This window comes from Notolepis coatsorum (genome assembly GCF_963971535.1).
Source record: "Notolepis coatsorum genome assembly, chromosome: 19".
Classification (NCBI taxonomy): domain Eukaryota; kingdom Metazoa; phylum Chordata; class Actinopteri; order Aulopiformes; family Paralepididae; genus Notolepis; species Notolepis coatsorum.
This window is the reverse complement of record NC_140183.1, coordinates 10,782,801-10,797,379: the sequence shown is the minus strand read 5'-3', so window position 1 is coordinate 10,797,379 and position 14,579 is coordinate 10,782,801. Positions and strand designations below refer to the sequence as shown.

General features: G+C 39.3%; 1 protein-coding gene across 1 annotated transcript in view; it reads left to right on the top strand.

The window, feature by feature from the left end:
• Window positions 1-1,455: 1,455 nt before the first annotated feature.
• Window positions 1,456-14,579, top strand: part of LOC311245932 (transcription initiation factor TFIID subunit 2-like) — a gene marked incomplete at both ends in the record, with an annotated part of 83,762 nt that continues 70,638 nt past the window's right edge. Inside the window, 5 exons of the mRNA XM_084335956.1 lie at window positions 1,456-1,510; window positions 5,269-5,487; window positions 6,764-7,018; window positions 9,754-10,005; window positions 10,323-10,590. Of these exons, the coding sequence (XP_084192082.1) occupies window positions 1,456-1,510; window positions 5,269-5,487; window positions 6,764-7,018; window positions 9,754-10,005; window positions 10,323-10,590 (1,049 nt within the window). The remainder of the gene's footprint in view (window positions 1,511-5,268; window positions 5,488-6,763; window positions 7,019-9,753; window positions 10,006-10,322; window positions 10,591-14,579) is intronic.

Here is a 14,579-nt window from a genome sequence, read left to right as displayed (position 1 = left end):
ATTTTGGTGTATTTTGGGGTATACTTTGGGGTATTTTGGGGTATTTTCTGGTATTTCCTGGTATTTTGGGGTATTTTGGGGTAGTTTCTGGTATTTTGGGGTAGTTACTGGTATTTTCTGGTATTTTGGGGTATTTTGGGGTAGTTTCTGGTATTTTGGGGTATACTTTGGGGTATTTTTGGGTCGTTTCTGGTATTTTCTGGTATTTTCTGGTACTTTGGGGTGATTAGTAGGACCCGTTTCTTCCCCTTCGGATGTATATTATATTTTTTATGAACTCTTTTTCTTACACAGTACTGTTTGTATGTCTTGTATGTCATACATGTCTTGATGAATTGAAAATGGAGGACCCTTGTGTAAACAAGACAAAAGTATTTTTCTGGACTGCATCCTCTTAGCAGTTTATTGTATTGAGCCGTACTGTATTGTACCCATTCTGCAATCTGTTAATAAAGTTTTCAATCAATTCAATCAATCACATACAGTATAGACAGTTAGGACATTCAGGACCAAGTCGTATCTAACTTCAGGTATCTTCTATATCTGGTCCGTGACACAGCGCTTGAACTGGGGCCCTGCAGCCTGATGTGATGGATGTGGGGCTGCTTGATACGAAAAGGGTTGAGAACCAGGGGCGTTTTTTAGGGTTAGAAAACATTGGGGGCTTCAGCCCGGGGGTGGAGGGGGGGTCACCCCCCCCCCCTTTTTTTATTTTTTTTAACACAGAAATACGCAATTTTAATTTAATTTTAGTAATTAGAGATGAATACTGAATAACTAGAATCATTAGAGGCGCGCCCCCCACTTTGAGAAACACTGCACTAGACGATTAGTGAGAAAATATATAAGAGTGACTAGTGACTCTAATGGCTTTACTCTCCAATGTTATCTCCCCACATTATTACACTATTAGTGAATCCCTACCCTCCTTCAAAACCGCTCTCAAAGAGCACCTACGGGTGGCTTTAATTAGAAACTGGCCTCGGTAAATGTCAAACCCCCCCCACCACCCACCCAACCCCCTCCAATGTACAGTTTCTTCCCCTTCGGATGTATATTATTTTTTTATGATCTCTTTTTCTTACACAGTACTGTATATTTGTATGTCTTGTATGTCATACATGTCTTGATGAATTGAAAATGGAGGACCCTGATGTAAACAAGACGAAAGTTCATTCTGCAATCTGTTAATAAAGTTTTCAATCAATTCAATCAATCACATACAGTATAGACAGTTAGGACATTCAGGACCAAGTCGTATCTAACTTCAGGTATCTTCTATACCTGGTCCGTGACACAGCGCTTGAACTGGGGCCCTGCAGCCTGATGTGATGGATGTGGGGCTGCTTGATACGAAAAGGGTTGAGAACCAACGCTGTAGGCAACAATCACTTAACAGAATAGCGACAATCAAGTTATTTCATACCTTATATCATTGTTTTGCAGGTTGATGCCATGTGGATCCTGAAGATGACGTGGATCAATATGGTGATATTGATCCTGATACCAGGTGAGTTGTTCATGCAGTTAAAATGCAGTAGACCTTCTGCTCAGTTGTATGATAAATTAACCTGGATATGATCAAGAGAGATCTGTTTGGTTTGATTGAAGATAATCATTATATTTACTGCATTGATACTTAGTAAGTAAGTAAGTAAGTAAGTAAGTAAGTAAGTAAGTAAGTAAGTAAGTAAGTAAGTAAGTAAGTAAGTAAGTAAGTAAGTAAGTAAGTAAGTAAGTAAGTAAGTAAGTAAGTAAGTAAGTAAGTAAGTAAGTAAGTAAGTAAGTAAGTAAGTAAGTAAGTAAGTAAGTAAGTAAGTAAGTAAGTAAGTACTGTATGGGTCAAAGAGTACTGTCTCTGTTGAGTCTCCACATGACAAGAGTACTGTCTCTGTTGAGTCTCCACATGACAAGAGTACTACTGTCTCTGTTGAGTCTCCACATGACAAGAGTACTACTGTCTCTGTTGAGTCTCCACATGACAAGAGTACTACTGTCTCTGTTGAGTCTCCACATGACAAGAGTACTACTGTCTCTGTTGAGTCTCCACATGACAAGAGTACTACTGTCTCTGTTGAGTCTCCACATGACAAGAGTACTACTGTCTCTGTTGAGTCTCCACATGACAAGAGTACTACTGTCTCTGTTGAGTCTCCACATGACAAGAGTACTACTGTCTCTGTTGAGTCTCCACATGACAAGAGTACTGTCTCTGTTGAGTCTCCACATGACAAGAGTACTGTCTCTGTTGAGTCTCCACATGATGAATTTAAAATGGGGGACCCTGATGTAAACAAGACGAAAGTCTTTCTCTGGTCTGCATCCCCTTAACAATTGTGTGTATTGAGCTGTACTGTATTGTAACCATTCTGCAATCTGTTAATAACGTTTTCAATCAATCAATCAATCAATCAATCAATCAATCAATCAATCAATCAATCAATCAATCAATCAATCAATCCACATGACAAGAGTACTACTTGAAACTGGGTTTTGTTTTGGTTATTTGTAAGACACCAGTCAGTAAGGAGGGTAAAACAGATCTTCAGCTGATAAGATAAGATATAATAAGATATGATACGATACGATAAGATAAAAAGAAATATTAAGATAAAATAAGATACAAAATATATCACATCCCAAATCTACGTGTCAGCAGTGTTAAAACCCATATGAAAAAAGACAAAAATACAACATTCAATTAGAGGATTTTAAAATGTGCTCATCTTTCTACAGGAGCTTGGAGCACTGGTTGGAAAGTGACCTTTCCCTCTTCTTCTGTGTGTGCTGTGAGAGGGTCATCAGTGGTGCTTCAGTGCTCCTACCAATACCCCTCAGAATACACCGTCACCAAGACCTACTGGTGGTTAACTAATGGTGGTGATGACCTCTCAACGATTCCACGATACAGAGAACGTGTCACGTACACTGGAGATACAAACTCTAACTGTTCATTAAGACTTGTTAACCTGCAGGACGGTGATACATCATCATACTTTTTCCGATTTGAAGCAGAGAACAATGTGAAGAAAGACAAATGGACCTCTAAGAAATGGGTTTCTCTGACTGTAACAGGTAGGCTACTGTAACTACACCACCAGAAAAGTGAATCCTGCTCTTTTGAATCTGTGTTTTTATCTGTGACCTGCAGCTGTCTGTGCTACTGACCAGAGAGTCAGACCCTGATAGTTCTTTTTTAAACCTTTATTTCCCAGGGTGTTCAGCAACGCCCTGCTTCACACTCACACAGTCTCACACAGTCACACCCAGGGAGGTTCCTACTGGGCTCCAGAACCACAGTTTGACACGTTACACACACCCAGCAGCTGCACTGTTACCACGGCAACCACTACTCTTCCTGGGGTCCACGTAAGAAACATACAGGATGCACACATTTATATAGACATACGTACATATACATGCATTATATACACACACACATTCATATAGACATACATACATACATATACATGCATTATATACACACACACATTCATATAGACATACATACATATACATGTATTATATACACACACACATTCATATAGACATACATACATATACATGCATTATATACACACACACATTCATATAGACATACATACATATACATGCATTATATACACACACACATTAATATAGACATACGTACATATACATGCATTATATACACACACACATTCATATATACATACGTACATATACATGCATTATATACACACACACATTCATATAGACATACATACATATACATGAATTATATACACACACACATTCATATAGACACATACATATTACATATACATGCATTATATACAGACACACATTCATATATAGATAGATAGATAGATAGATAGATAGATAGATAGATAGATAGATAGATAGATAGATAGATAGATAGATAGATAGATAGATAGATAGATAGATAGATAGATAGATAGATAGATAGATAGATAGATAGATAGATAGATAGATAGATAGATAGATAGATAGATAGATAGATAGATAGATAGATAGATAGATAGATAGATAGATAGATAGATAGATAGATAGATAGATAGATAGATAGATAGATAGATAGATAGATAGATAGATAGATAGATAGATAGATAGATAGATAGATAGATAGATAGATAGATAGATAGATAGATAGATAGATAGATAGATAGATAGATAGATAGATAGATAGATAGATAGATAGATAGATAGATAGATAGATAGATAGATAGATAGATAGATAGATAGATAGATAGATAGATAGATAGATAGATAGATAGATAGATAGATAGATAGATAGATAGATAGATACATACATACATACATACATACATACATACATACATACATACATACATACATACATACATACATACATACATACATACATACATACATACATACATACATACATACATACATACATACATACATACATACATACATACATACATACCATACATACATACATACATACATACATACATACATACATACATACATACATACATACATACATACATACATACATACATACATACATACATACATACATACATACATACATACATACATACATACATACATACATACATACATACATACATACATACATACATACATACATACATACATACATACATACATACATACATACATACATACATAAAATGCATTATTATTATTATTATTATTATTATTATTATTATTATTATTATTATTATTATTATTATTATTATTATTATTATTATTATTATTATTATTATTATTATTATTATTATTATTATAAACCAATTATGGAATGAATTCCTTCCCTTAATAATCCCTCCTCCCCAAGTAAGCTGAATAACTTTTACAAAAGCATATGTTTACAGATTAATTACAGATCCATTAAGATACAATAATCTCACATATTAATTCATTAATAAAACATTAACTTAAAGAATATACAGAATTATGAGAAACTGTGAATTATGAGAAACTGTGAATTATGAGAAACTGTCTACTATGTCGAGCTACCGATATAACAAATCCAAAAGAATAAGGGCTTTTTAAATGAACTCCTGCCTTGCTCAAGGGCCCTTCAGTGGTTGATATTAAGGAAGGCAAATCATTAATATCATAAATCAAAAAAAAATTGATAAACTTTTTTCATTTAGCTCCCGTTCACAAGCGCACTACTCTAACCTTACGGCCACCATCACCCCAGTTCTCGACCACAGCTACTATTTTAGATATTTGTTGTTGATCTGTGTGTCTCCTTACGACTAGGGTTGGCTGCCAGAGTGCCTAGCGATGTGAGAGAGGGAGCTCAAGTGTCTCTGTCTTGTGAAACATCGTGCCTCAACCCTCCAATTGTCTGGTTCAGAGAAGGACAACCAGTTGATAACCCAGTGTTCCTAGCCAGGCCTGAGCATGCTGGGAGTTACCGGTGTGCTATCAGAGGACAAGAGACCATCAAATCTGCCCGTGTGGCTCTGAACATTCAATGTGAGTCAAATGCATGTGCTTGTATTCCTACATGATAACATCTATGAGCATTCCATCTGTACTGTGGAGTATCTTGCATTACATATGACATTTAACTACCCTGCAAGGACCTTGGTTAAAGGAAAACTCCAACATTTGGGGAAATTAGCTTATTTGGCATCTACCCTGGAGTTAGACAAGAAGATACATACCCTTTTTCTTCTCTGTGCATGCAGTAGGAGTAGAAAGACACGCACCGTTAGCCTAGCTTAGCGTCAGTCACTGGAAGTAGGTTCCTCCATTAGCCTAGTTCCCAACGTCTTCCTACTCCTACTGCATGCACAGAGAAGAAAAAGGTATGTATCTTCTTGTCTAACTCCAGGGTAGATGGCAAATAAGCTAATTTCCCAAAATGTTGGAGTTTTCCTTTAAAGTAGGGATTTTTGTTTGGCTTCAAAAACAGCTGATGTATTTGCCCTTAGATAGCCTGCTGTACGCTGCAGTCATTTAGGTGTGATGGTCTCGGCCCTTAGATAGCCTGCTGTACGCTGCAGTCATTTAGGTGTGATGGTCTCAGCCCTTAGATAGCCTGCTGTACGCTGCAGTCATTTAAGTGTGATGGTCTCGGCCCTTAGATAGCCTGCTGTACGCTGCAGTCATTTAGGTGTGATGGTCTCAGCCCTTAGATAGCCTGCTGTACGCTGCAGTCATATAGGAACTTTTAAACCCAGGAATTTGGGCCTAACAACTTCAGTCCTTGTGTCTCTTTGGATGTTTCCATGGTTACTTGGGGCTCGTTTTCAGTGCTTCAAGCCCATCTCCAAGCCCTTTGCAAAATATAAGCCCCTATCTTTAAACAGCCAACTATCACATCTCTCTTGAGAATAACATGAAATTCCCTTTCATTTCTTAAAATTACCATATTTCCACTGTTAAGCCACTATATATAAACAACAACAACACATCTTTTGAGCTAGTGCTTATGTGGAAACAACAAAACATTTGCTTTTGGTGCTTATTTCACAACTTCAGTGCTTAAAGGGACAGTTCACCCAAAACTACATGATGATAGAGGTTTAATTACATGATGTTTAATTACATGATGATAGTGGTTTAATTACATGATGATAGAGGTGATGTTTAATTACATGACAATAGAGATGATGTTGAATTACATGACGATAGAGGTGATGTTTAATTACATGATGATAGAGGTTGAATTACATGATGATAGAGGTTTAATTACATGGCTTCCCTACAACATTAATGAATATCATACACCTGTTGTCTTTGTCAGATGGCCCACAGAAAACCAGCATCTCTGTTGATCCAGAGCAGGTGGTCCGGGGTATGAATGTGAGACTGTCCTGCAGCAGTCAGGCCAACCCATCAGTACACATCTACACCTGGTACAGAGACAGTAGCCTTGTTTCTACCGGGCGTCAGCTGGTGAAAGTGAACGTGTCTCCTGCAGACTCTGGCCTCTACACCTGCCAGGCGGAGAATAAACACGGCTCCCAGAAGTCATCACAGCATCACTTGGATGTCCTGTGTAAGTTAAAGCTGCCGTAGATAAGAATGTTTCATTGGATGTCCTGTGTAAGTTAAAGCTGTCGTAGATAAGAATGTTACATTCACAATTTATTTTATATTTTACCATTGCAGATATAGGCAGTAATTAATTAAACATTGTAACAGAGTTTCAGTAACTCTAAGTAACAGTACATAACTACAGAATGCCATACAAAATGATCTAGACCAGGGGTAGGCAACCCTAGGCACGCATAGGCACAGGGGGCAGCATTAAAAAAAATATATATATATATATTTTCTTTTTGCTTTGTAATATTATAGTGAAATACTTTGCACTGTTGTCGCATTTATCTTGTTGAAATCCTCCCACAGGTTATTTTTTGTAAGTCGAGTATATCAAGGAGGCTTTTCTCTGTAGCTCAGATGTTTTGTTTGAAGGCTTGCCAAACAAAGAGACAATCAAATCAAGGATTAAAGATATCCCCATGTCAGCTTGAAGTGTCGAGCCACGCATCAACGAAATGTCAGAAAATATCAGAGAACAGCAAACAGCTGGATTAAAAGATGCTCCGGTGTGCAGCTTAAAGTGACCAACTACAGCCCCCAGATAACGGAGCTCAGTAAAGCAAAACTTAGCTTAGCGTCAGTCACTGGAAGTTTAAAGTAGGGATTTTTGTTTGGCTTCAAAAACAGCTGATGTATTTGCCCTTAGATAGCCACCTGTACGCTGCAGTCATTTAGGTGTGATGGTCTCAGGCCTTAGATAGCCTGCTGTACGCTGCAGTCATTTAGGTGTGATGGTCTCAGGCCTTAGAGAGCCTGCTGTACGCTGCAGTCATTTAGGTGTGGTGGTCTCAGCCCTTAGATAGCCTGCTGTACGCTGCAGTCATTTAGGTGTGATGTTCTCAGCCCTTAGATAGCCTCCTGTACGCTGCAGTCATTTAGGTGTGATGGTCTCAGCCCTTAGATAGCTTCCTGTACGCTGCAGTCATATAGGAACTTTTAAACCCAGGAATTTGGGCCTAACAACTTCAGTCCTTGTGTCTCTTTGTATGTTTCCATGGTTACTTGGGGCTCGTTTTCAGTGCTTCAAGCCCATCTCCAAGCCCTTTGCAAAATATAAGCCCATATCTTTAAACAGCCAACTATCACATCTCTCTTGAGAATAACATGAAATTCCCTTTCATTTCTTAAAATTACCATATTTCCACTGTTAAGCCACTATATATAAACAACAACAACACATCTTTTGAGCTAGTGCTTATGTGGAAACAACAAAACATTTGCTTTTGGTGCTTATTTCACAACTTCAGTGCTTAAAGGCACAGTTCACCCAAAATGACAAAGAAAACATAATTATGTCCCCCCCCCCCTTCACCAGAGTCCTTGTTATCCATCCAGATCATTTTGGTATGATCCACTTAGTTCTAGAGATACCTGCTGTAGAGATATCTGTAGAGATACCTGCTATAGAGATATCTGCTTTAGAGATACCTGCTGTAGAGATACCTGTAGAGATACCTGCTTTAGAGATACCTGCTGTAGAGATACCTGCTGTAGAGATACCTGCTGTAGGGATACCTGCTGTAGAGATATCTGCTTTAGAGATACCTGCTGTAGAGATACCTGTAGAGATACCTGCTTTAGAGATACCTGCTGTAGAGATACCTGCTGTAGAGATACCTGCTGTAGAGATACCTGCTGTAAAGATACCTGCTGTAGAGATATCTGCTGTAAAGATACCTGCTGTAGATATACCTGCTGTAAACCTATTCTTTCTTTCTTTCTTTCTTTCTTTCTTTCTTCTTTCTTTCTTTCTTTCTTTCTTTCTTTCTTTCTTTCTTTCTTTCTTTCTTTCTTTCTTTGTGCAATTCTATGTTTGCAGAACGCTATAAAAGACAAACATAAAACACCATGACTTGACACCACCATGAACTCTCTTTCCAACAGATAAGCCGAGGAATGTTGTGCTATCAGCTGGTCAAGTAGAACATGTTGTTAAAGGAGATATAGTCACTTTTACCTGCAGTAGTGATGCCAACCCAGCAGTGCAGACTCGTCAGCTATGGAAGAAGAAGAAGAACACACAAGACTTTACTGTTAAAGGCTCATTTCCAAAAAGCCTGAACATCCAGCCCTCTGACAGTGGGGAGTATTACTGCGGGGCAGGCAATACCATCGGAGCGGGACTGTCTGCTCCTGTTACCCTCAATGTCCAGTGTAAGTTATGGAAATTGTGACTCATTCCGATCAAACTTTATATATTATATATTATATATGATATAAACATTATATATAAAATATTTCAAACTTTATTAAATCATCTGGAACCCTTGAGTCCACAGACTCACTCGGAAATATTAATTAATTACATGATGATAGAGGTTTAATTACATGATGATAGAGGTTTAATTACATGATGATAGAGGTGATGTTTAATTACATGATGATAGAGATGATGTTTAATTACATGACGATAGAGGTGATGTTGAATTACATGACGATAGAGGTGATGTTTAATTACATGATGATAGAGGTTGAATTACATGATGATAGAGGTTTAATTACATGATAGAGGTTTAATTACATGATGATAGAGGTGATGTTTAATTACATGACGATAGAGATGATGTTGAATTACATGACGATAGAGGTGATGTTTAATTACATGATGATAGAGGTTGAATTACATGATGATATAGGATGGCTTCCCTACAACATTAATGAATATCATACACCTGTTGTCTTTGTCAGACGGACCACAGAAAACCAGCATCTCTGTTGATCCAGAGCAGGTGGTCCGGGGTATGAATGTGACTCTGTCCTGCAGCAGTGAGGCCAACCCATCAGTACACTACACCTGGTACAGAGACAGTAGCCTTGTTTCTACCGGGCGTCAGCTGGTGAAAGTGAACGTGTCTCCTGTAGACTCTGGCCTCTACACCTGCCAGGCGGAGAATAAACACGGCTCACAGAAGTCATCACAGCATCACTTGGATGTCCTCTGTAAGTTAAAGCTGCTGTAGATAAGAATGTTTCATTCACATTTTATTTTATATTTTACCATTGCAGATATAGGCAGTAATTAATTAAACGTTGTAACAGAGTTTCAGTAACTCTACGTAACAGTACATAACTACAGAATGCTATACAAAATGATCTAGAGACCGTTATCTTCCCTGCTCACGTGCAGCCCTCCCTAATCAACTTTCAACAGTTTCATCATTTGTTGTATAGTTTTGTGTCACGAATCCTAAGTCAGAGTAGTCGTTGTTCAGAGAAAGTATTTAGTAAATGTTGTAACATTGGTTCTGCACCCCCAGATCCTCCAGGGAGTGTGTTGGTGGAGGTCAGTCCCTCAGGCAGCCTGGAGGAAGGCAGCAGTGTGAACCTGACCTGCAGCAGTGATGCTAACCCAGCAGCAGGCAGCTACACCTGGTACCGGAGGACTGGACCTCCAGGCTCCAGCCCCCTGGTCCTGGTAGGGTCAGCACAGGTGCTGTTTCTGGACCCTCTGGAGCGCTCTCCGACTGGAGCACGCTACCTCTGTCAGGCCACCAACTCTCTGGGGGGGAAGAACTCTACTGAGAAGTCACTGGATGGGCAGAAACACCAGAGTGAGTGTCTAGTGTTTTATATTTGTATATAGTGAAGCCCTACCTCTCTCCCAATGACCTGGAGAGGGTTATCCATCTAGGCTGGACTACTGCAATGCCCTGTATGTGGGTCTAGACCAGCTCTCCCTGCGACGCCTACAGCTAGTGCAGAACACTGCTGCACAAAGAAGCGTGAACACATTAGTTAAACCAGTGCTGGCTTCCCTGCACTGGCTCCCTGTTCGCTTCAGGCTTGATTTTAAAATTGTGATGTTTGTGTTTAAGGCATTGAATGGTCTGGCCCCTCAGTACCTAGCTGGACTCCTCCATGTTTGCACCCCTGCTAGAGCACTGAGGTCATCAAACAAACTACTTTTAGATGTCCCAAGGTCTAGGTTGAAAACAAAAGGTGACCGAGCTTTTGCGGTGGCTGCCCCTAAGTTGTGGAACAGTCTTCCACTGCAAATTAGGTCTGCCCAGTGCCCACATACATCCCCGGTCGTATTCTATCTTTTGATTTTGTGTATAATGCATTTTGTATTTTTTGTATTTCTCTGTTTTTATATTGTAAAGCACTTTGGTGCAACTTGGGTTGGTTTTAAATGTGCTATATAAATAAAGTTGACCTTGATGTGGATGGCACAGAGCTGTGATTGGCCGCTGCCCTGGGCTGGGCCTGACGTACTTTCGTATTTACCATTTATAATCGCAGCGTTCCATCATCGATCATGATCAACTACGTTCCAAACATGGACCAAATCGAAGAAAGACTGGCAGAGGAAGTCTGAAAATATGGCCATTTGTAAAACACAACGCAGCACAGCCACCTAGTGGTTCGGCGGTGTACTGCAGCCCACACGTTGAATGACATGGAAGTATGTCGGTCTAGCCATAGATATCTATAGAACACTAGATAGCTTAAGGAGGAGTCACCAGCGTCACTGAACCGCCGCCATCTTGCCCCAGTCAGCCTTGAGTGAGAGTGAGTGAGCTGCACAGACAAAATTACTCATAACTCGCTGAAATATTGACGGATTTACGGGTTGGTTTGCTATAAACATAAAATATGTAGTTATGATACTGCATACTTATAAAAAAAATATTTTTTAAAGATGTTTTTTTTTACAAACCGCTTGAATCATAGCCACGTTAATAATGCTTGTAATAAACCAAACCGTTTGTAAATCCGTCAATATTTCAGCGAGTTATGAGAATTTTTGTCTGTGCAGCTCACTCACTCTCACTCAAGGCTGACTGGGGTAAGATGGCGGCGGTTCAGTGACGTCGCTCTCCATTGGCCGGCAGCGCGGGTAAGCTATCTAGTGTTCTATATATATCTATGGGTCTAGCTGCCATGTGCAGAATTTATAAGGTCTATAAGAAATATTTGACTTTAGGCGGCCAGGTAGCACAGCGGACTAAGCGTCTGTCTACCACTGCAGAGACACTGGTATCGAATCCGGCTGTCAGCGGTGCCTCCGGCTTGGCCGGTCGTCATACTGGCTCAATTGGCAGTGTCAGCGGGAGGGAAGCCGGTGGGTGGTAATCTGGTCGTTGTAAACAGCGACTCCTACAGGTCGGTCAGGGCGCCTGCACAGCGAGGGAGGGAAATGGTGAAGGTAGTGTGACCTCCCACGCGTTACACTTCACCAATGAGAGTCCTCGCTGACAGGTGAAAAGAGGCTGCTGGCTGTCTCCTATGTATCGGAGGAAGCATGTGATAGACTTCAGGGCTCTCTAGACCGACCAGTGGGGGGCACATGCGTGCAACGACCAGGAAGGGGAGGGGGGAATTGGCATAATGACTAAATTGGGATGGGAGTAAAATACAGAAAATAGGAGGAGAAAAGATAAAAAATATATATATATATTTGACTTTATTTTATTTTAATGTAAGTAATTGTACTGATTATTTTTATTTTATTTTTTTACATCGTCTCTTTCTCCGATTTGTCTCTGTTTTCTCCCCGTCCCAATTTAGTCGTTGTGCCAATTCCCCCCCTCCCCTACCTGGTTGTTGTGCGCATGCTTCCTCCAACACGCGCGGCGACAGCCAGTGACTCTTTTTTCACCTGGCAGCGAGGACTCTCATTGGTGAAGTGTAAAACGTGGGAGGTCAGGTCACGCTGCCTTCATCAAGTCCTGCCTCCGCTGAGCAAGCGCCCAGACCTGACCTGTAGGCGTCGCTGTCCACAACGCCAGATTCCCACCCATGACTTGCCCTCCCCCTAACCCAGCCAAGCGGGTTAGTATGACAATCAGCCCAAGCCTCAAGCAATGCTGACTCCGGGAGTCGAGACCGCAGCCTCTTGCATTGGTGACGAGCGCAATCTCCGCTACACCACCTGACGGTCCTGACCGCCTATTGTACTGATTCTTTGAATAATTAATCTGCATTGTAGGCTGCTTCTAGAAAATACCATTTCTTATCTGTTATAATGTACATACTGTATAGTATACTGTTATAATGTACATACTGTATATTCTGCTGTTATAATGTCCATACTGTATATTATACTATTATAATGTACATACTGTTTATTATACTGTTATAATGTACATACTGTATATTATACTGTTATAATGTACATACTGTATATGCTGCTGTTATAATGTACATACTGTATATTATACTATTATAATGTACATACTGTTTATTATACTGTTATAATGTACATACTGTATATTATACTGTTATAATGTACATACTGTATATTCTGCTGTTATAATGTACATACTGTATATTATACTATTAGAATGTACATACTGTTTATTATACTGTTATAATGAACATACTGTATATTCTGCTGTTATAATGTACATACTGTATATTCTGCTGTTATAATGTACATACTGTATATTCTGCTGTTATAATGCACATACTGTATATTCTACTGTTATAATATATATATAATAATATAATATACATAATAACATATTATACTGTTATAATGTACATACTATTGAGGAAACCCTCCCAGCACTGAAACACAGTCAAGCTGTCCATACAAGCTCTTCTTGTACAACCAGCACCACAAAACCTAAAATGCTACGGTCTAATATAGAGCAGAAAATGTGAACGACACAAATGTAAAACAGTCCCCAAAGTTACCTGGTTTTCTCTTAAAAACCCCTTGAGCCCGATCGAAAATTAATTTCACGTCATAAAAAGATCAATACATTCCGTATTAATTAATGTTGCGTTTCTTTTTCAAATGTAGCCAAGAATAAAGACCAATCAAAACAGCAGTCAAAGTGTATATTTTCAGCGCTACGTTTGTTGAACAATGATTTTAAGTGTTTTCATGTTTATACTGTATCTCACGGGTCGAACAAACCTGAATGTAATTATTGCCATGAAATACAACGTATATTGTTTATTTACCTTTCTGTGAACGTCCACAAAAAGAACGCGTTGCAATCTGGTGAATACGGAGCTATGGACATAATATACAAAAGTAACTGTACTTACAGTAGATTTCGTTCATGGTATTTGCTGCCCTGTTAAGGGCGCCTGGTGCAGTACTAAATCCAGATCTAACTCTGCCATTGGAAAGAGGAGATTTGGCCCGATCCATAGATGTATGACTTGCCATAATAAGGTCATTTATAGGCCTGATATTCTATATTATATAGTCATATTTCAATTTGTATCCTGGTGGCAAAATTCAGTACTGTATCTACAAAAAAAAACCTGTAAATCATCTGCCCTTTATTAATTTGCTTAGATCTTTTTGGTACACTTGATCTCAAGAAGGTGCTGAATGAGCTCAGTGGCCATTTTTGGAGCAATCTTCCATTTTCTGAAAATATGGCTAGTACTTAAGAGGTTAAGGTGCACTTACCTCTCACTGCCACAGGGTGCCAGTCTTCCAGTCTTGCAGCTTTAAACTGTCTTTTTCTCCTCAGGTTTCCTTATTCTAGCTAACTCAGTTGGAATCACTGTCCTCGTGGTGCTGACGGTCTCCCTAGTTACCTTCTTCA